General features: G+C 37.0%; 1 protein-coding gene across 2 annotated transcripts in view; it reads right to left on the bottom strand.

Annotated features, from left to right (window-relative positions):
- The window catches only part of ctnnd2a (catenin (cadherin-associated protein), delta 2a), a 273,543-nt gene that overhangs the window by 88,612 nt on the left and 161,637 nt on the right, over nt 1-23,294 (bottom strand). For both annotated transcript variants that reach the window (XM_079862649.1, XM_079862650.1), the window contains exon 9: nt 17,627-17,867. In XM_079862649.1, coding sequence (XP_079718775.1) covers nt 17,627-17,867 — 241 coding nt within the window. The remainder of the gene's footprint in view (nt 1-17,626; nt 17,868-23,294) is intronic.

The raw sequence follows: 23,294 nt of genomic DNA, 5'->3' as shown, positions 1-23,294 counted from the left end.
CTGTGTATGTGCGCAGCAGCTTTACAGCAAACATTTGCTTTTCATTTCGAGGAAGGTCAAAGAACTGATGGAGAAGACCTTTGAAGATATTAGTGGCTTCTGTAAAGAGAAAGATGAGCCTCAATCCAGAGACGAGCTGTAGGCTTCGGTATTGCTCGGCAAATAGCCCCACTCGGGTTTACAAATGGATCCTCACGTCCTCCCCCTGAAGAGTCTTGTTTTATGCCTCATCCTTTGGGGGAGATGATGGCCTATTTCAGAAAGCCGTCAAAGATAAATAAAGATGGAGAAAATACAGATTGTCCTCTTTTGTGACCGTGATACCAAACAAAAGACCTGGAGATGCATGGAGAACTACAATGGAAAGCAATATCGTAGGCAAACCATACTTTCATTTCATTGTTTACAATGCTTGTTTACAGTTTTTTGCTTTGGCTCAAATTTCGAATGAGAATTTTTTTTTTAACAGTTAGTTCAGATCTCTAAATCTTTAACTGATACAGTGTGAAAGGACATATGTGACCCTGGATCACAAAACCAGTCATAAGTCGCACAGGTTTATTTGTGGCAATCGCCAACAATACATTGTATGGGTCAAAATTATCGATTTTTCTTTTATGCCAAAAATCATAAAGTAAAGATCATGTTCCATGAAGATATTTTGTAAAACCTAACAAACACTATTCATTCAGCTTTCAGATGATGCATACATCTCAATTTAAAAAAATTTACCCATGTGACTGGTTGTGTGGTCCAGGGTCACACATATGAAGCTTTCCTGAATGTCATTTTGTAACAATTTTCTGTCCATTATATATAACTTTAAATGTAGGAAATAAGTAAAAATGGACATACGGATTTTCGAATTACATGTAGGCCTAACACACTGAAACAAAAATAAATGTACTGTATTTACAAATGTGCATATTTTTTTGTCTTTGTAGTATTGACTTTTCCCAGTAAAAATGTACCCTACTTTTGAAATCCGTATGTAAAAAGCTCAGTGTGATGCATAATAGCATTCAGCAAGACAAAACTGACAATATTGTATAGTATAGTAAGCAGTCAGAGTAAAAAAAAAAGTTACAATTTGTAAGCAACATTTCCAGGGTTGAAAAAAAAACAACACAATTTGATTAGTACAGCTCACACTATGACAAAAAAAAAAGTGGTGGCATTGGCAATTTTTCTGACATAATAACTAGGTTTTAAAACATTAATTAAAATTTTTGTGTGTTAATTTAGCAGACATGTTGTGATGTCCCATTAAACAGTCGTGACAATTAGAGTTTAGAGAATGTTGAGATGAGAATGTTTCAAAAAAAGAGCCAAAGTGATTTGAAAAACTGTAATAGTAAGTAATGGTCATGCTGTATACGGGTCTTGGGGTCAACCATGTTGATGTAAACTAATTGGTCAAGAGCACTTAATGTCATTAAGTAATCGTTGTATAGCTTATTAGTGGAATTAATTGAATCACAACAGAGCCAATCAAGCATTAATAGCCATCATGAAACATGCTATTTGTGCACAATTATGGGTTTACAAACAAATGCGCTGGAAGGAGAAAGAGAGAGGGGAGGACAGATGGAGAAATTTCTGAAACTGTAGATGCAGGAATCAAACCCTGTCTTTCAAACAGATTAATCACATTAGATGGTGGTAAACACCACCACGTGTTCGCCGTCCTTATATTGAGCTCCTCGCAATCAGGACTAATCTGCTCCCGCAATTTTCAGGCTCAAGACGCAATCAGCGTCCCTGTATGTGTTGGTTGCTTGTTTGTGCAATTAGAAATATGCTGAAAAATGATGCTGAAAAAACAAAAACAAACAAGATAACATACAGAACACATGTTTTTCTTTTAATGCTACATTTTTTTTTTTTCTTTTTTTTTTTGCTACATTTACAATTGCTATGTTTCCCCATCCAACTAAATGGTATGTAACATCAAGGTGGTGTTGAACGCGCGAATGCAACTGCTTTAATTCAATGGCTGTGAGCAAAAAACATGCTGCGTCTCTGAACGAAGCGATTACTGTGAATATTATATATAAAATGAGCTAAAAATATTACTGACCAATCAAGTGTTGCCATTGCCACAAATAGGCTTGTGTGCTTTTCTAATGTAAGTATATGGGGGATCGGTGAGTTTTAAGTGCAATTTTATATTAAACTGTTTTTTAATACTGACATAAGTTTGACTGATTTGCATACTAAGCAGTTTGTAAATTACACTGCTGCATAAGTTAACAAAGTAATAAGAAAACAGCAGATCCAAATGCTTGGCAATCTAGCCCATGTATAAATAATAACCAGTCAATGAGCAGATTTTACAAACAAATCACACTGTTCACAGAAATCTCCATTTCATTCCTATGGGTTAGCAACAGTAATCAAGGGGGGACAACTTAGGAGTCGACTCAAATTAAATAGGCTAACCACAAAAGAATAGGTCTGCGTGATGGGCAGCCATTTGTGGTGTCCGAAATCGCACATTCATTCACTATTCCCTATGTAGTGAATGTCACTTTTTAGGGAAAAGGGAGTGACTTTAGAAACAGCAATTCTGAAGACATATAATAATCATAACAATTTCACCAAAAAAATTCTAGACCGTGTGGTGCTAAGTCATTCATGACTGTCACTTTTTTTGCTGACTCTGTCCTGCTGAAAATTAACTGGGATCTTGTGGTTACCGTGTACCGTGTAAAACAACCTTTAGGTATACCCAACCTCAATGACTCATATAATTGATTTTGAATGCTTGATTTGGTTTGAGTCACTGTTAGGACAATGTCACTGTCAAGATTCAACATGGTGGAATCTCGACCTCTGATCGTACAGCCCAAACACACGACTCAGCCGAACGACCTCTGCCTCGACCACATAAAACACACCACCTCAGATAATGTTATATTCATAAACACTTAAAAATGTGGTGACCCCAAACATTAAAGACATGATTTTGCTTAGCCAACATTTTCCTATAATTCAACCTGGGTGCTATGGGAATGTCAATGGAATTAACCTGAAGTATCTGACACTGTGCATTAACCTTGCGTACCGCACATCTTGTTGTGTTCATTGATTCACTCACCATCTGTCTATTCCAGGAATCCATACTGCCTTTCACTGTTTTTTTTTTAATACAGAGCACTCAGGTAGCATTCATATACATCAATGCCAAAAATACCTAAATCAAAACTTCAGTGGCCCTAAAACACTTAAAAGGAATACAAATAAAAATTCTCTCACATTCGGGTTTGTATGAACTTTAAATGATAGTTCACACAACAATGAAAATTCTGTCATCATATACACACCCTCATATTGTTACAAACCTTGCAACTTTCTTTCTTGTGTAGATCACAAAAGATAACATTTTGAAGAAATACCTTTTGAACCAAACGGTTTTTGTGAGCACTGACTGGAAAAATGTATGTTTTTTTATGTTCTACAGATCAAAGAAAGTCATACTGTTTTGGAACAACATGATGGTGAGTAAACGACAGAATTTGTACGTTTTTGGGTGAACTATACCTTCAAGAAATGTGTTCTGGAACAGCAACATGTGTTTGCAGATGCTGATTGGTTTGATATTTTGAAATATCTTTTCGTGTGTGGCCGAATACCAAATACCCACTGTGTGGTTAAAGTGCCTCTATTATGCTATTTTAATTCTTACAATATGTTTACATAGATTCAAAATTTTTCTGATAATATATCTGGCAGCATCACCTTTTTTCTCTTCGATTAATAGATTCCGTCTCTCTAAACCCCTCCTTTCTGAGAGCCTTCTCTACTCTGATTGGTCAGATGGCCCAGTCAGTTGTGATTGGTCTACCGCTTGTAGGAAACAAAAAGCTCATTACCATATCTGAATTTCAGCTTCCTCAGTACTTGTATTCACAGTAATGCAAACATTAACGATGGCACCGATTTTAACCATATAAATTTGGCCAGAGTCCTCATCCTTTGGAAGTGCATGCAAAGTGGATTTGCTTTCACAGCGCAGAAAACAGCGTCTTCTCGACATGTCGACAACACGGACCAAACTTTTCCAGGCCTCAGCAACATCTATAGTGTTTGAGGGCAGGTCAAATAGACGTTGTTCGCAGGCAGCCAATGAAGACCATAGGCTGGCATTGTGCAAATTTGTAACAAACCTATGTAGGATCGTGCAGGAGGCAAGACTGCAATTACTGACGACTTGTTTCAGGCAGTTCAGTATAGCTCCATTTATCATACACTTGATATTTGTACCTTTGCAGACCTTTTACATTCCCAAACAGCTATATTACACACTACATGAAAGGTAATATATCAGAAAAAGCATAATAAAGGCACTTTAAAACTGGTCACCATGTGGGTTGTGGAGGTTACCGGTACACCTGCGATTGGGTCTATTTATTTTCAAATCCCAGATGATACTAAACACCTTAGAAAAATCATAAATATTTATAATAATGAGAAGAGCAAGAGTCAAACAGGCTAATGGAACATTTGACAGATACAGTAATTACCATAAATACCAGATGCAAACTTGGAAGGTTGAAATGTGACAATGCCATCTTCCGATATGTGACAACATGTGACAACACTGAAAAACTCTTTGCCACCTAAACTACAAAAAACTGAAAAAGCAATATATACACCAACAAAAGCTGTCGCTTGCATGGCTATTATGAACAAACCCCAAGGCACTCAATTTCCATCACAAAGCACCTGGCACTGAGTCACACTGGAGTCATAATGTTCCTCACGTTAACACAGGATAAACCCACCTGTACAGTCAATGACATATGCACTCCTGCATTGCAATGTAACCACATGCTGTAGTAAATGCATCATTCATAATAATACAAGGTATCATTTGTGCAATTCTGTTTCGCTATCAACATCTTCATGTTAGGGGTTTCTCAAGTGACTGATCTGAACATAGATATGAGGGCAATGACGCACTCAGGGTCACAGATGCAGCTGTCTATAAGTCTTTGAAGGGAAACACAGAAGGGTGATTTATCAATTCAAGTCAAGGTTAGGTTAGAGATAGCATGGCTAAGGTAGAGGTCATGAATCTCCAGCATTTTATTCTATATTGGAGGCATTTCTCAACTTGAGCTGGGTGTGTTTCTAATGCACAACAATCACCTTTTTCTATCACTATTCTAAAAGAAGGCGAGCTGCATCACAGCTGTGCTGATATTCAAATCAATTGCGAATGTGATATTGTTTTTAAACAACAGCACAATAAAAAGAAGGTAATATTGAGTAACTTACATTTTAGACAAAATATTGCTGGTTACTACTAGTAGAAAATAGTTCTAAACAAATCTAGAGCAGGACCGTCGCGCATCTCTGAGGAACACAGTAAATGAATCGTCGTTTTGAACTACTCATTCAGAATCAGTAATGCTACTGCACAGACTAACAGTCCATATGAAACATGTACGTTTTATGATTTTCAATAACTGTTGGCAGAGTATAGAAGCGAATTGGTACTTCAGGAAAAATCCTACCTGTCACACAACTCTTGTGATTTCACTCATACACTAAAAAATATAAGTTGTAAATACAACAAAGATTATTGAAGTAGGTTTTACAAGAAAATAGAGTAACACTATTTTACAGTGTCCTTATGTTACATGTACTTACCGTAGTAATAACAGTAAATTCTGCATAATTACATGCAATTAAACCTCAACCAAATCCTGATCCTACCCTAACCCTATAGTAAGTACATGTAGTTAATTATTATTACTAAGTACTTAAATATATAATTACACTGTAACATTGACACCTTAAAATACAGTGTAACCGAAAATACTATTTCAGTCTTTCTAGTTCACTTTTAATTCAATGTGTTACTTGCCGATTCTTTTTTTTATTTATGAAATTATTTGTGAAATTTACAAGCAATTTCTGATTAATTTTTTTCAGTATAAAAGGGATTTTTTCTGTTGTAAAATCCAAATAAAGTCTCTTCCATTGACTTGCATTCAAACAGATCTCCTTTGGGCTTTTCAATGATGGCGGCGCTTCGGCTCTCTGAAATAATTCTGATTGGTGAACTGCATCAATCCTAAACCGGTGATTCTTTCATGTCTCTCATTTCACACTGCACACTCCGTTTCAACTGGAGCCGTTTTCAATGGTAGTAAAAGGACCTTACATGACTTCAGGCTCAATACTATTGTAATATTGAAGCAGTGTTCATTTTGTTGCTACACTGAATAACTGAGGGATTTCAAAAGACATCATTGTTGGATCTAACTTGTGTGTATGCAAGTTAGACCCAACAATGAATCCAACACTGAGTCTTATAAAACCTCACTCATGTAGAAATCAAAATACTGCTTAGCTAAAACTAGCCCAGCACTGCTGTGCATAAGCTGCTTAACGCGTCAAATTGCCACCCTGCCACAGTAATGTGTATCTGAAGGTTGACCTCCAATTTCACAGACCCTCCACAGAATAATGCAAACCAGCCTTTTATAGGCACTGCAGGGTTCTCTATTTACCATCCTTAGCCAACCACTCAAGGGCATCACCTTCCAAAATCTGAGTGGCACAAGATGCTTTCTGTAACTCACAGTGTGCATTTGTATATGTCAATGCTGCAGCGTCGAGAAGCATTTTTTTTTTTTTTTTGTCCCTGAGCGGACAAGGACGCCACTCGAGTGCACGTTCACATTAAAACAAAGCAGAGAAAAGGCTCCTTGGAGCTTGGGTAATGGTCCGTGTACTTTTGCGTCCATTCGTTCCTTTTTTAACCCGTAATTGAAAAATGAAAAATGAAAACGCAAAGTTGAACACCAAAATTTGAATTTGAACTGTAAAACACCAAATGCTGCGCAAAAAAATAAATATTGACGTATTTTCAGATTTTTGTTTATGACTTTTTGCCCATTTATTAAACATTTAAAATATTCACAAATTAATATGGAAAAAAATAAGGCCAAATTAGAACCCGGAAATTATATTTTTCCCGCAGTGCTGAATGAGAAGAGTCATGTCACTGGAACCATACAGAGAGGTGATTTATAGGTGATTTATATGCTAATGGTAATAAATGTGTCTGAAAAAATAATGAGGCATTTTAAGTGTTTATTATAATGAAATGCATACGGATTACATAATCAGACGGTATTTGCTTTCGATTCAAATTTGTTCGTTTAGTGGAAATTTCAAGCTTTATATGTAGGCTACATTTTGTTTCAGTTCATTTTTGAGACACGCTCCAGTTTACTCAAATAAAAGTATAGTTGCGAATGATGTATTATTCTTTTCTGTATGACCAGCAATGATGTTGATAGGAAAGCGCCGGCGCCTCCGTGCCATGCAGTGCGCGCTCCACACTCTGCACAAACCCTTGGATATGCATCAAAATCTTGTGTTTATTTGTGATAATCTTAGCCCTGTATTATTATTGTCTAACCAAATTTTTCCAAACTCCCTGAAAACTGCAGTTGTCAAGCCCCTCCTGAAAAAGAACAATCTGGATAAGACCATATTAAGCAATTATAGGCCGATCTCAAATCTTCCTTATAGGCAAGATCATTGAAAAAGTTGTCTTCAATCAGCTGAACAAATTCTTATGCTTGAATGGATACTTTGACAATTTTCAATCTGGTTTCCGACCGCACCACAGCACAGAGACAGCGCTCATAAAGATAATAAACGATATTCGCTTAAATACTGATTCAGGCAAATTATCAGTGCTGGTACTACTCGACCTCAGTGCTGCATTTGACACTGTCGATCATAACATACTTCTTGACAGGCTGGAAAACTGGGTGGGGCTTTCTGGGATAGTCCTAAAATGGTTCAGGTCATACTTAGATGGGAGAGGTTATTATGTGAGTATAGGAGACCATAAGTCTGAGTGGACATCCATGACATGCGGAGTCCCTCAAGGCTCAATTCTTGCGCCACTCCTGTTCAACCTGTATATGCTCCCAATGAGCCAAATAATGAGAAAGAACCAAATTGCTTACCACAGCTATGCAGACAACACACAGCTCTACTTAGCCCTATCGCCTAACGATTACAGCCCCATTGACTCCCTGTGCCAATGCATTGATGAAGTCAACAGTTGGATGTGTCAAAACTTTCTTCAGTTAAACAAAGACAAAACTGAAGTCATTGTATTTGGAAACAAAGATGAAGTTCTCAAGGTGAACGCATACCTTCACTCTAGGGGTCAAACAACTAAAAATCAAGTCAGGAATCTTGGTGTGACACAGTCAGACCTTAGTTTCAGTAGTCATGCCAAAGCAATAACTAAATCAGCATACTATCATCTGAAAAATATTGCAAGAATTAGATGCTTTGTTTCCAGACAAGACTTAGAGAAACTTGTGCATGCTTTCATCACCAGCAGGGTGGATTATTGTAACGGACTCCTCACTGGCCTTCCCAAAAAGACCATAAGTCAGTTGCAGCTCATACAGAACGCTGCCGCCAGGATTCTGAGCAGAACCAGAAAATATGAACATATCACACCAGTCCTCAGGTCTTTACACTGGCTCCCAGTTAAATTTAGGATTGATTTTAAAGTATTATTACTGGTATATAAATCATTCAATGGCCTAGGACCTCAATACATTGCAGATGTGCTCACTGAATATAAACCCAACAGATCACTCAGATCACTAGGATCATATCAGCTAGAAATACCAAGGGTTCACTCGAAGCATGGTGAATCTGCTTTTAGCTATTATGCCAGCCGCAGCTGGAACCAGCTTCCAGAGGAGATCAGACGTGCTCCTACAGTAATCACATTCAAATCCAGACTCAAAACACATCTGTTTAGCTGTGCATTTACTGAATGAGCACTGTGCCGCTGTTCGTCCGACTGTTTGTACTGTACTGTATTTTATTTTTTATTTTTCTAAACTGTTTTAATTATTCTTATTTCTTTTTATTATTTTAATTTCTTCTATGTAAAGCACTTTGAATTGCCATTGTGTATGAAATGTGCTATATAAATAAACTTGCCTTGCCTTGCCTTGCCTAACCTGTATTATGACTGACATTTGACGAATTGATCCTTTTTTGGATAAAAGCGTCTTCTAAATATGTAGCCTAAATGTAATAATAATAATGATAATTATTATTATTATTTGCGTTTATAACTATAAATTAGTTCATTTAAGACAGTAATATGTTCATCATAAAATAATTTATGAATGTTTTATTTTTATATAACCTTTTTTAAAAGTTTTTTATATGTGAATTCTTTTTTTGCTTATTCTATTGTACTGAGCTTTTTCCTCCCAAAAAAATGGACGTTAAAGATACAAGTAAATGTCGTTTTTTAGAAAATTCAAGAAATTATCCATTTAATTAAGTTAAAACACAATGCAATATGCATCCCACACCTAAACAGGAGGCCCGGTTGAATCAGCCGGCACAGACTGGGGGAGGGGCCACAAATCCATGAGTACAGTTTACAAACCCGTGGGAACGGATTGCGAAAGTGTGGGCACGGTTTATGAATTTGTAGGTACAGATTGCAAAAACTGAAAGCACGGTTTACAAATCTGAGAGCACGATTTGTTAAAACGAGGGAACAGTTTAAGAATTCGTGTGTAGGCTACGGTTTATAAACTGAGGGGACGGATTGCAAAACCGTCGCCACGGATTATTATTATTTTTTCCCCACAGGTGACTTCCCGGGTCCTCTGTATTAAATGTTCCAGGTCAACGCAAATAAAATGCAGAAATCAAATTTCGCATTTTTGTCAAACGGAAAAAAAGTTGTATGTCAATTATTTGATTTTCAATTGAATAAGCATTGTATATAAGGAAAATAAGTTTGTATGTGAATATTTTTTCACCAGTCTAAAAACCAATAAAGAAGAAAGCATGTTTTTCGTTTTTCAATTACGAGTTAAAAAAGGAAAAAGGAATGGACGCAAAAGTACACGGACCGGTAATAATGACTGTGTTGAAAAGAAGGTTTTGCACCTAAGCTTTAATCAATAGAAGGGGGAAGGCGAAGGGTAGACCCCTTTATTTTCCGAAGGCAATCCCTTCTTCTCTCCAGCTCTGCGGGATACGGCGACAAATCAATAACCCCCTTTCAATCACACTCATTTATCTTCATCCCTCAGTCTCCCTTCTTCCTCCATGTTCTTTCACGCTGCAGATGGCTCATAACTTTGTTTATAGCTCCACATCAGCAACCGTAATGCGATAATGTCTGCCAAAGATTTTCTCGCAAACTCCGTGCCAAGTGCCATGGTGTCACAGCACCGATGCAGACAGGAGTGGCTGCAAAGTTTGACACTTTACTGAGTGTTTTAACCAAATGTTTTGCCGTATGATGAATGTTAATAACTTGCTAATGCACTTTTTGTTTATAAAATTAAAGCGTGTCATTGACAGATTTCACATATATGGATCACAACTCCCAAACACCTGTCTAAGATTCTCTATGAGGCAGTTGTTCTAGCCGCCAGTTAGTTGTGGGAATTATGAATTTCACACAACTTTGATAACTTGCGTGTTGTGGATGAAAATTGCTCGAGAATGTTTTGACACTTGAGAACAATTCTGACTTCATACCGTTAAATAGGGCTGTCAGTAATGTGCTTTGTTTCCCGCTTGTTGGGTTGTACCACGTGCTGCCTTCAGGTGGAAAGGTCAAAGACTCTTTTTGTTGTTTTGAATAGTTTAGTGTTTCACCCAAGGAAACACTTTGCCCTTCCAAATTCATACAAAAAAACACGTTTTAGCAGTGCTTCACACTTGCCGTGGGCCAGGGATGTCTAAAGTTGTTATGAGCTGCAGCACTTGTGGCAGTGTGCGGTTAGCATACCTGTCCTCCCTCATCCCTTCATCTCTAGGGAAGGAACACCAGAACAGAACAGAACAGAAATAACCTTCATTAGAGTCATAACCTGCTTACGGTCTACTATCACAGGAAAATACACAAAAAATGCAATTAAATAAGCCATTTTCTCAAGAGATCAAGCTAGAATTTGGTCACACGTGAGAACAAGTGCTTTTCAGTGTTTGGGTCATCGGTTATTTGCCTTGTGTTTGCTCATAAATCCAACAGAGCAGAAGGGTTCCTGATGGGGAAAAAACATTAATTGTCACCATAGAGACACTGATTTTAAACTATCAAATATAAACAATTCAACACAGACCTACTGTGAGCTCTGATTCGTTAAAATATGTTATATGCTTATGTACAGTAGATCCCACAAATGAGATGTTAAAGTAATTAAAAAAATATTTACGTCATGACAACTCTGAGTGTTTGGCATGGTAATGGATATGACAATGTTAATATGTTTGGTCTTGGCAAAATAGATTTGATATGCTGCTGCTGCAATTACCCGTAACAGATCAATACAGGTGGAGCTGGGGAAGAGGAAGGGTTTCTGAAAGCGCTGGAACTGATACAGCAAATGCTGACCAAGTACTTTATGATCATTGGATACTGATACAGCAGGAACCAATCAGCTGTGCCCTATAGAGAATGATGTGATTGCAAGCAGATTGAGTTAGCCTGCGGATCAGCCTGCGCCATCTGGAGTTTCATGACAGAACTTTGTATTATTTTAATTAATACATTTTTTATTTTATTTTCTACTGTTTTTAAGGACAAAAAACCCAGTGAGGAGCTACTCTGCCGTGCAAAGGCAAAAGACCGTAACTTCGTTTTTGGTCGAAAATGAGTTATTTATATTTTTGGCACATTCAAGACCTTCTTTATCATGTGGACAAGAATCTTGTATCAATTCCGTTTTTTTTTTCGAGAAAATAATGATTTGTCTTAACAGTAACTTCCAAAAGCCCATGAGAAACCAAGGCAGAACACCGTAACATCAGTTACCGCTCTTTGGTTTTGTTTTGGAACGCTCAAATTACGAGTTACGGTGCTCTGCCTTTGTTTAGCCGCGCGTCAATATGAAGTTACTGTGCCGGTGTTCAATCAAATAATGCTACCTACCAGATTGTACGGTTATCTGCCTTCGTTTTAATGTCCATTAAAATTAAAATTACGGTGTAGCCTGTGTACTTGTACAGCTGCCATCAGTCGCTCTAACTTCTGATGTCCTCAGAGCGTTCAGAACATTTAGTATGGTCTGAACCCGCTCCATCGACAAACGTGCGATATCGATCGCGAAGGATTATGCAGAGTTGACAGAAAAACGTTACACATTGCCGTATCAGATGAATACAACCAACAATTAAAGCTCTGCAAACTAGCTGGCAGAGTGCCAAAACTTCGCCTTCAGCCCCGCCCTAAACGCGGTCGAGTCAACGCTGGACTAATAGGAGGTATTTTGTCATGTCAAATGTATTAATAATGCCATCAGAATGCAACCAAAGCACAGGATAGCAATAAGTAGATGGCTATAAATAATTGTAAATCATACAAAATAAATGCCATGATCACTAGATTTTATACAGGTGTTACTATAATGATTTTGTTAATGGTGATCAGCAACTAAATATTGATAATGTGGAAGTTACTGCCTTTTGCCTTGGCATGACTTCTCACTTTTTGCTGACAATACAAAGGCAGAGTAAAGTAACTTTAAAATAGAGGTCAAAAGTCAAGTTTGAGCTCAAGATTTTTTTATGTATATAATTTCCATTACTAAAACATCTATTTGCCAGATTTCCAGTGTCCTACCTATAATTAATTTGGCGGGACAACTAAAAATCTTTAAAGTCATTTTTCTCAGTTCCACACTCTAGCGACATAAGGTCTTTTGCCTTTGTAGGGCAGTACTGCTACTGAGTTGGTTACTACTACTAGCTACTGGGTACCACTGAATCCCTTGAATCCATCAATCAGAGAAGTTGCAGTTACCATGCTAATAAGAAGCAAGCCAAATGAGTTCTGTAGCAAGCTCCTATTCCAATGAAGCACTGTGAATGACTTGACACACAAAAAACTAACTTTACATATCCAAACAGTAACTTATAGTTAATAGTTTTATACTGTACTGTTGTTTGTGATTACATTATTTGCAATGTATTATGGGATAAGTAGATACTGCGTCAAAATCACATACTGTATAATAGGTACTACATCTTCAATCTAGGATCTCTATAAAACTATTGAAATCCTTATAGAAAATGAATGGCAAAAACACTTCTGCAACCAAGGTCACAGAAAAAGTGGGTGGTCCCAGTTGTGCTCCATTCATACTGAATGACTCCAGGCAAATCCTTGCCTTTGTATGAATCACACTTATTCACAGTCAGACTAAAGAACTCACACTCCATCCATCCATCCATCCATCCATCCATCCATCCATCCATCCATCCATCCATCCATCCATCCATCCATCCATCCATCCATCCATCCATCCATCCATCCATCCATCCATCCATCAGTTTCTTTACATTATGTGTAGCTTGGACCATTTCAAAGTAGTTTCTCCAACACTAATAGTATAGTCATCAGCTCTGCAAGGACTAACAACACTAAACTGCAATATTGCTAGACTGCAGTGGCATTTATTAGCCTAACCAAGATCAGCTCCAGCAAACGCCTGCAGAGTGTATGTGTCACCAGTAGTAATTATCTGCTGTCCAGTTTCCCAGGACTACTGTAACACCGAGCAGATGAGGAGCCATAATGGCATTATGGCAACATGCGATCAACTCTGTCCAATTAACAGACAAAATAAATGGAAAAAAAGTTTAGTGATTTAATTAATTGCACATATCAATGACTCCTTTAAAAATAAATAAAGTGTGATAATTGAGTGGTACTGAGAGAATGTGTGAATTTAAAGGAAAATGTGGATTTTTTTTTTTAATGAACAATACATCTTCAAATGATTTCTTATGGCATCTAGAGTTTCTTTAGAAAAAAGTGTGAAGAATAAAAAAGTATTCATATTTAAATGGAGCTGGCACATACCCTAAGTCTTCATTACTATAGGTTTTCACCCGTAGTCAATATTAAATAATTGTGTTTGCAAAGGCAAGCATCACTGTTACTTTTCTCATACTTAATGGTAGGTTAGTGACTCCTACTCATTACACACAATTTGTACTATGGACATGAATATGGTGTTCTATTATTAACACTTTTGTAAACACCCAGAACAATACATAGCAACACAATAAAAACACTGATAGCTCCTTAGCTACCACCCAAAACACCCTAGCAACCGCCTAGCAACACATTAACCCTCTATGGCATGGTGTTGCCCTCAGGCAACAAACCACATTTTTGGACCTCACACCGCCCCTTTAATTTTTTTATATATATTTTTTTTATATATAATATCACCTGACATGTCTGTTCAATGAAATGAGGGGCTGAAGTGGGTGTGACCTTTTTTGGGGGGGTGGAGCTGTGCTTTAATGAAGCAAAACCACATGCTACAGAGTGCCACCAATTAGTAAGATAAATATCACTTTTTAACATGTTTAAGTTAAAATATTGTTTTATTAAAAAATATATGCATGTGCATCAGTATGTAAAGAAGTATGTTGGATTGTTTAAAGATTTATTTTGTTTTTATTTATATACTAAAACTGTGTTTTTTTGTTCGTTGCCTCAGGGCAACACTGTGCTACGAGGGTACTAAAACTCAAAGGTTTTCTACATAGGTGGAATAGGGAAAACAAGCAATATGTGCATTAGAAGGTTTATTTTATTTTGTTTATTTTGACAAACATCAATCACAAATGGTTTCAACCTATCACAGACATCAAATAATCAACAAAAATAACACCCCCCATAACACTTTATGTATAAATGTTCATATTCATATGAACATTTACACCAAACACTACACATACATATGGGGGGTGTTAGTTGTGATTGTATTTTTTTTCCTGTAATTTTAACTGTAAAAAACAAACAAAAAAAGCAACGGAAAAGACATTTTAATTGCTTAAGTGTCCCCCCCCCACCACCACCACCACCCCAAAGTATGCAGTGCGTCAGTCACGTTTGCCAGAAAAGGGAGTGAGAACACACAAACACAAAGTTTTATTAAATCATACGTCCACCAGACCACACTTTTTATTCAGACTGGGGTATGGTTCGGAAAGGGTGAGTTTTTCATCCAATCAAACCAAACTCTGATGTCAATCGAACCCAGGTGTGCACCAAAAATGCAAGTGTGAAAGCACCCTACGTTACATAAACATAGAAAAAACAATAAAAAAAAAAACAATCACAAACATCAAATAATCAACAAAAACAACTATTACTACTAATTACAACTAACACCCCCCATATGTATGTGTAGTGTTTGGTGTAAATGTTCATATGAAAATGAAAATTTATACATAAAGTGTTATGGGGGGTGTTAGTTGTAATTAGTAGTAATAGTTGTTTTTGTTGATTATTTGATGTTTGTGATAGGTTAAAACCATTTGTGATTGATGTTTGTCAAAATAAATCATTTTCTAATGCACATATTGCTTGTTTTCCCTTATTCCACTTATGTAGAAAACCTTTGAGTTTTAGTACCCTCGTAGCACAGTGTTGCCCTGAGGCAACAAACCCATATCTGGTTCAGGGGTGGAGGGGGGGCACATTTTATGATGGATATGTTATCAAGGACCCCCAAGCTCCCAAAAAATGGGGTGAAAGATTTTTTTTCCCAAAAAACAAAAAGTCATGCCATAGAGGGTTAAAATAACTCAGCACCTTAGCAACCACCCAGAACACCATAGCAACTGAATATCAATGCAGAATCCATCAAATTAATATGTACAAGTCACAGAGCCAGAAAAGCAGCAAAATATGCTAATATGTTTTTCCCTTTTACATTAAATGTGGGATAAGTACACTACCATTCAAAAGTTTGGGGTGGGTTAGAATTTTTTTATGTTTTTGAAAGAAGTCTCTTATGCTCATCAAGGTTGCATTTATTTGATAAAATACAGTAAAACTTGTGAATACTGTGAAATATTATTACCATTTAAAATAACTCTTGTTGTAATATATTTTATATAAATATAAAGCTGAATTTTCAGCATCCAGTCGTCAGTGTCACATGATCCTTTAGAAATCATTCTAATAAACTGATTTGGTGCTCAAGAAACATTAATTATTATTATCAATGTTGAAAACACTTGAGCTGCTTATGTTTGTGGAAACAGTGATGTGCGTTTTTTCCCCAGAATATTTTGATAAACAGAAACTTCAAAAGAACAACATTTATTTGAAATTGAAATCTTTTGTGACATTATAAAGTTACAGTTTATGTTCCCTGTCATAATGTTTTATGATCATGCCTGTTTGTGTAGTGCATGTTTTGAGTGACTGCATCTCTATTATCAGCACGGGGCTTTAGAAACATCATCCTCCCGAGAAACTAATCAGAATTTCTGTTGATGTCTGTAAAAATAGCATAGAGTTCAATGCGCCTGGCAGCCAAAGTGCAAAAAGGTGCAACAAACCAACGTACTTCCAAAAGCTATTTACTTAGCAAATATACAAACAACAAGCAATAGTGTATTTCAGCCAGAAATCCCACTCTAAATCAACACAAATAAATGTAAAAAGACTCTGCAAGCCCTTGTGGTGCGACCCTGTGCAGAGGCCGTCTAAATGCATTTACACAGAATCATAATCATGGGAAACAGAGTATCACAAGCTAAAATATTTATTATAATTGCCTTATTTATTTATTCAATTGATTTATTTGCACAAGCAGTAGACAGAAAAAGATGTGTCGGCAGTATAATGACCCAGCAGGATTAGCCTTTGATAAGTCAACTGCTTTAATGTGAAGAGTACAAAAGGAAGCTCTTTTACTACAAAATCACTTCCTTTTCATTTATGTCATGACCAGTTGTTTTCTGAGAAGGCTGAATATACTTTCACCCCTGATACAAATATCATGACATATGAATGGTCATGGTCATGACATGAGAAATCAAATTTGCCTTGATCTTTAGAAGTTTTTGTACCATTAAAACATCTTAAAAGTTTCATAGCTTAAAAGGTCCTCCTCTTTATAAACAAAGCATTTATTTAACCAAGCTCCAAAAACAACTCGTTTCGATATTGCGGGATCTGTGACGTCACATGGGCAAATACATTTGCAAATGCCTGCCTCCAGAGCAAGACGTCGACATATAGTTATACATCATTGCATAATAAGCCCCGCCCACTGCCGGCTGACATTTGCTTTCAATTGATGCGAGCGTTGCATCGTGACAAAAACGAATGGAACCCATTATAATCACTGACGCTGTCTACACTGGATACAGTATACAGATGCACGTTCACTTTCTGACATAGTTCACACACTTGAGTCTGTCGACAACAGACTTAAGTGTGAGTCTGTTGTCAGTGACCCCCCCCCCTCTTATGTTTAAGAGTGTAGGCTTTCCAACTCATTTAAATTATATTTACATAGTCTAACAGTATTACATTTATCTCTCTCCCATGTGTGCCGCATTGTTCCGCAAAATCACATCTGCTGTCCTGCAACAGAGCAATAACCAGGTGGTCACCCTAAAAAGGGCCTCCAAAATACAAACAACCCCTGAAAACCCTTTCAGCAGATGCTCTTCCAGCTAAAATTTGATTGATATGTGTACATTTGCCATCTGCACCTGGCATGAGCGCTACTATGAATGTGATAAAGGCCCAATAGGCATGCAAACTCACCTGGGATCCTTCTGAATGCTGTCAATGGAGGGAGAGCGGGCCAGGGTGCCCTCGGGTGGCAGGGCAGGGCCGGACTTGCTGTAGGGAGACTCCACCGATGAGCAGTACGGCAATGTGCGGTAAGTTTCCGTGTAATTGGCACCCTGACCGGACGCATAGCCGCCTCTGGGAAACGTCCCTGTGGCATTCTGACTTCCTGTTCGCTGCAAGGGTACGGAGTCAACACCAGGGGAGGACGGGGCTATGGCAGGAGAGTAGGGACAAAACAAGAAGTTCAGGACCTGCTCACAGAACTGGTTCACTAGGTCTAGGTACAGGAACAATGAGAGGACAGTGAGAAGACAAGCAGACAAAGACATGATATGATGAAAGAATGGCAAGGAGGGAGCGGAAAGGAGAGGAAGAGACGGCAGTAATGAGAACGACAGCAATAAAAAGCTCCTTAACAGAAGCACATTATTAATACAGGCGATTTTAAGGCCCGTTCACACCAAGAGCGAGAACTTTAAAGCTAACTATATTACCGTCCACACGATTCCAACAATATAATTTCTCTGAGCCGTTATCATAACAGTTGTGGTAGGAGCACTGCTATTCTTTTATGTGGAAAGATTTTTAGAACTATGTCTTCGTTGGTGCGATATTTATCGTCCTTGATGTGAATGGGCCTTTATAGACACATTTTATATTTAACAGTAGAAACAGAATCCCATGTGGCTGATTAAAAATTATTTATGACAACAACTGTACTTAAATGTTGATGCATTTGTATGGTTTTAGATGCGCAAAAAACAAACAAATAAACATACTTTCAACCTTGCTTTAAAGGGGATACAAGATAAAATGTATCATAGCAAAAAATACACAGCCATTCAAAAGTTTAGGGGGGTCAGGAAGATTTTTTTTTTTTTAAATTAATACTTTTATCATGACAAAGAATCTTCAAATAAATGATGTTCTTTCTAACTTTCTATTCAACAAAGAAATCTGAAAAAGTAGTATCAACATTGATAATAATAAGCAATGTTTCTTGAGCAGCAAATCAGCAATAGAAATATAAAAAAGGAAAACTAAGTTATTATGTGATTAGTGATTTCTCTTGATTAGTTAACTAGTTGTCCATCATGAGCCATATGCTTGTATGATGGATTTATTTAAAATACTGAAAATTACAGTACAAATTGAAGACACTGCTTGGTTACTCTTTATGGTGCTCTAAAATGGTCCAAAACGTGTAATTAAATAATTCATCTTGATGTCTGATGACTCACCGATTGACCGTGCTTGCGTAATCTCTCATTTTAGATGAAAACGTTAAAAAAATTCCAGTGAAAAATGAAAATGATCATCTCCAAACATGGCGAGACAGGGTGTCTGACTGCATCAGATGCAAACTTCAAAGGTAGATCACTTTAATGCGTATGTGTTTGGTTTTTAACATATTGAGGTGACAGAGTGTATCTATTTCGCTCAATATGAGGGTAATGTGGCAGCCAGTGTCTGCAAGACAGTCACAGTTGAGTGTCTCATAAATCTGCAGCACGAGACGATCAATGGCAGGGTTCTGAGTCTTTACCACAACACTGCCAGTGAAGCCGTAAAACAGGACTATTAGTCACCATACACAAAGTGCACCCTGGGAAAAAAGGATCAATGTATCTTCCGAGACCATCCATGACTCTTCAGCTTCCTTTAGAGAAAATGTTGCACTCGCTCAGTGTAGGCTAACGATAATTAGACAGAGTTTGAGATTAATGGAGACCGGTTCCAAAAGAAAAAAGAGAGGAGAGAGAAAGAGAGCTAGAAATAGGGTGAAAGAGGAGGGGGATACTTGATGGATTGAATTAAGCTCCCTGAGCCGGAATATATAATGGGAAGCTGACGGACAGAGGAGATGTAAAGTTCAGTGATCGGACATAAGTTTTCCACATTAACCAAATCCGGTTCATTTTTCCTTTTCTGCTGGCCACATCAGTGCCCTGACAATATTTTCACTAACCCTACCACAACAAACAATATAAAAAAAAAATATATTTTCACTAACCCTACCACAACAAACAATATAAAAAAAATATATTATGATATATTTAATAAAAGAATAAACAAAAATCTCTTAATATTTATCAAATACAATTATATATATATATATACACACATATATATACAATAATATTTTATATATATAAAAATATTTTTTTCTTCAACATTAAGTTGTTTGCAAATAATAAATAACTTCAGCAAATTATTTATTATTTATCAATAATAGCTGACAATTATACATGCGCACTTTAGCTGAAAAATGATGGCATACAATCATTTGTTTATAATGTCATATCCAAATAAATTTCTCAATGCTGACAAAATATAGACTAGACAACACTCTTTATTCACATCTATGGTTTCATAAAGAATCTTAAACATCCATTTTTTCAATTAAACAAAAGGTTCTTTACAGTGGAAAAGGGTTCTTCAGATTATTAAACATTTCTTCAGATCTATTAAGAACTGTTTCATGAAAGATTCTTTGGGAAACCCAAAAATGTTCTTGGTAACACTTTATTTTATAGTGTCTTTGTTACATGTTACATGTATTATATATAAAAGTAATTTAGTAATTACAATAAATTGTCCTAACCCTAGCCCTATAGTAAGTATATATTAATATTACTCAGTACACAAGTGGATGAAAATGGGGACTAAAACATTTTGAGCTTGTCCAGTTTCGACCACTTCCAGAGGTAGTTGAAAACGCATTCGACTGGAATACTTTCGTAGTGTAGATGCTCATGTGGTTGAATATGTTCTAACAGCCACAAAAGACCACCTACTCTCCTCCTACTCTCCTAAAGCGTGAACATTATGGGAAGCGCACTAACCAAACCTAAGTTTGGTTTTAAGATGAAAAATGTACCAATCAAAATGTTTCTTCACCATTCCTGATTTCTGCTCACTGTGTACACCACGGTGTTGTCTTGCCGCTATCAGAGCAGAAACAAAAGCTACTGTTCTCCATTTGTTTTTACGTCGTCTCTGGTCACGTTCAAATTGATTGAGCTTATTTCGTCCATTAGATCGGAAGATCTGAAAAAGTCCATGCATTTATCCACATATAGACCCTCCCCTCAAAGATATCAGGACAGAAGTGGTTGAAAAAGGACAAAATAAACAGATTAAAACACCAATCTACTTGTGATCTGATCGACCAAAACGCATTTTAATACTCGGTGTAAACAGGGCCTTAAACGTATAATTACACTATAAGACGGCCACCTTAAAATCAAGTGTAACCCGGTTCTTTAATGGCATCGCTGCAAAAGAAAAACTTTTTCTTACTTTGCTGATGCATTTAGTTCAGTCAAGTCAAGTTTATTTATATAGCGCTTTTCACAATACAGATTGTATCAAAGCAGCTTCACAGTATTAAATTAAAATAATACATCAATGTTTGTTTCTAGTGGAAAACGTCCACGTTTGGTAATGCTGATCAATAGTATTGTTGATTGATTGATTGATTAATTAAATTAAATATCCCCAACTGAGCAAGCCAAAGGCAACAGTGGCAAGGAACCGAAAAAACTCCATCAGGTGACCTGATGGAGAAAAAAAAAAACCTTGGGAGAACCCGGGCTCAGTCGAGGGCCAGTTCTCCTCTGGCGTCTATGAACTAGAGGTCGGATTTAACTGTAAGATTAAAAGTATTATATGAATGCCTGGCTGAAGAGATGCGTCTTTAATCTAGTTTTAAACTGGGAGAGCGAGTCTGAGCAATGAACAGTATCTGGAAGACTATTCCAGAGTTTTGGAGCTAAATGTGAAAATGCTCTCCCTCCTTTGGTGGACCTAGATATCCTAGGCATGACCAAAAGCCCCAAACCTAGTGATCTTAAAGAGCGCGACGGATTATAGGGCGATAGAAGGTCCGTTAAATAGACTGGAGCTAAGCCGTTTAGGGCTTTATAAGTCAGTAGCAATACCTTGTAATTAATACGGAACTTTATAGGTAACCAATTTGTAGTGATGATAAAATTGGTGTTATATGATCATATTTTCTTGATCTAGTAAGAACTCTAGCGGCGGTATTTTGGACTAACTGTAGCTTGTTTATTAAGGATGCAGGACAACCGGCTAATAAAGCATTACAGTAATCTAGTCTCGATGTCATGAATGCATGAACTAACTTTTCTGCATCAGAAACTGATAGCATGTTACGTAGCTTAGCAATGTTTCTAAGGTGGAAAAAGGCTGTTCATGTAACATATGAAATATGATTTTCAAAAGACAGGTTGCAGTCTAGTATAACACCCAGGTCTTTTACTGTAGAGGATAAAGTAACAGGACACCCTACTATGTTAAAGTTGTAGTGTGAGAGGTTTTGTGGGCGGTTTTTTGAACCGATGATTAGTACCTCTGTCTTGTCTGTATTTAATAGAAGAAAATTGCGCGTCATCCAATCTTTTATATCTTTAACACACTCTGTCAATTTGGATAATTTAGCGTTTTCATCTGGCCGTGATGAAATATAGATTTGAGTGTCATCAGCATAACAATGGAAACTAATTCCATGTTTCCTTATAATATTTCCAAGTGGCAGCATATATATTGAGAATAACAGAGGGCCTAACACAGATCCCTGCGGCACTCCATAGTTTACTGGAGTTATGATCAATTTTTCTCCATTTAAATAGACAAAATGGTAGTGGTCAGATAAGTATGATCTGAACCAGCTTAATGCTTGTCCTTGAACTCCAGTATAATTTTGTAGTCAATCTAAGAGTATTGTGTGATCTATAGTATCGAACGCAGCACTAAGATCAAGTAAAACTAGTATTGAGATACAGCCTTGGTCAGAATCTAATAGTAAATCATTTGTGATTTTAACGAGCGCAGTTTCAGTGCTATGATGCGGTCTGAATCCAGACTGAAACTTTTCATAGATGTCATTTTCTTGCAAGAAAGAGCCCAGTTGGGCGGATACAACTTTTTCTAGTATTTTAGACATAAAAGGAAGATTTGAAATGGGTCTATAATTTGCTAGGTTATTATGATCTAATTGTGGTTTCTTAATGAGTGGCTTTATAACTGCCAATTTAAATGTTCTTGGAACATGGCCTAAAGATAAAGATGAGTTAATAATATTGAGGAGAGGCTCTTCCACTACAGGTAACACTTCTTTCAGTAGTTTAGTGGGTATAGGATCTAATAAACATGTTGTTGTTTTAGATGAAGTGATAAGTTTATTTAACTCTTTTTGTTCTATAGTTGTAAAGCACTGTAATTGTTCTTGCGGGGTGATAGTTGAGGCTGAATTATAAGGCGCGATTGAGGACTGAACGTTTACAACTGTGGTTCTGATGTTTTCTATTTTCTCAGTGAAGAACTTCATGAAATCACTGCTACTAAACTGTAACGGAATATTTTGTTCAGGTGACATCTGTTTATTTGTTAGTCTAGCCACGGTGTTAAATAAAAACCTAGGATTGTTTTGGTTGTTTTCTATTAGTTTGCGGAGGTGCTCAGCCCTGGCCGATTTTAGGGCCTTTTTATAACGTGACATACTGTCTTTCCACCCGATTCTAAAGACCTCCAAATTAGTTTGCTTCCATCTATGCTCCAAACTACGGGTTTCTCTCTTTAGAACATGCGTAGTATTGTTGTACCAGGGTGCTTT

The sequence above is a fragment of the Squalius cephalus genome (assembly GCF_949319135.1).
Source record: "Squalius cephalus genome assembly, chromosome: 25".
Classification (NCBI taxonomy): domain Eukaryota; kingdom Metazoa; phylum Chordata; class Actinopteri; order Cypriniformes; family Leuciscidae; genus Squalius; species Squalius cephalus.
This window is presented reverse-complemented; position numbering and strand designations above follow the sequence as displayed.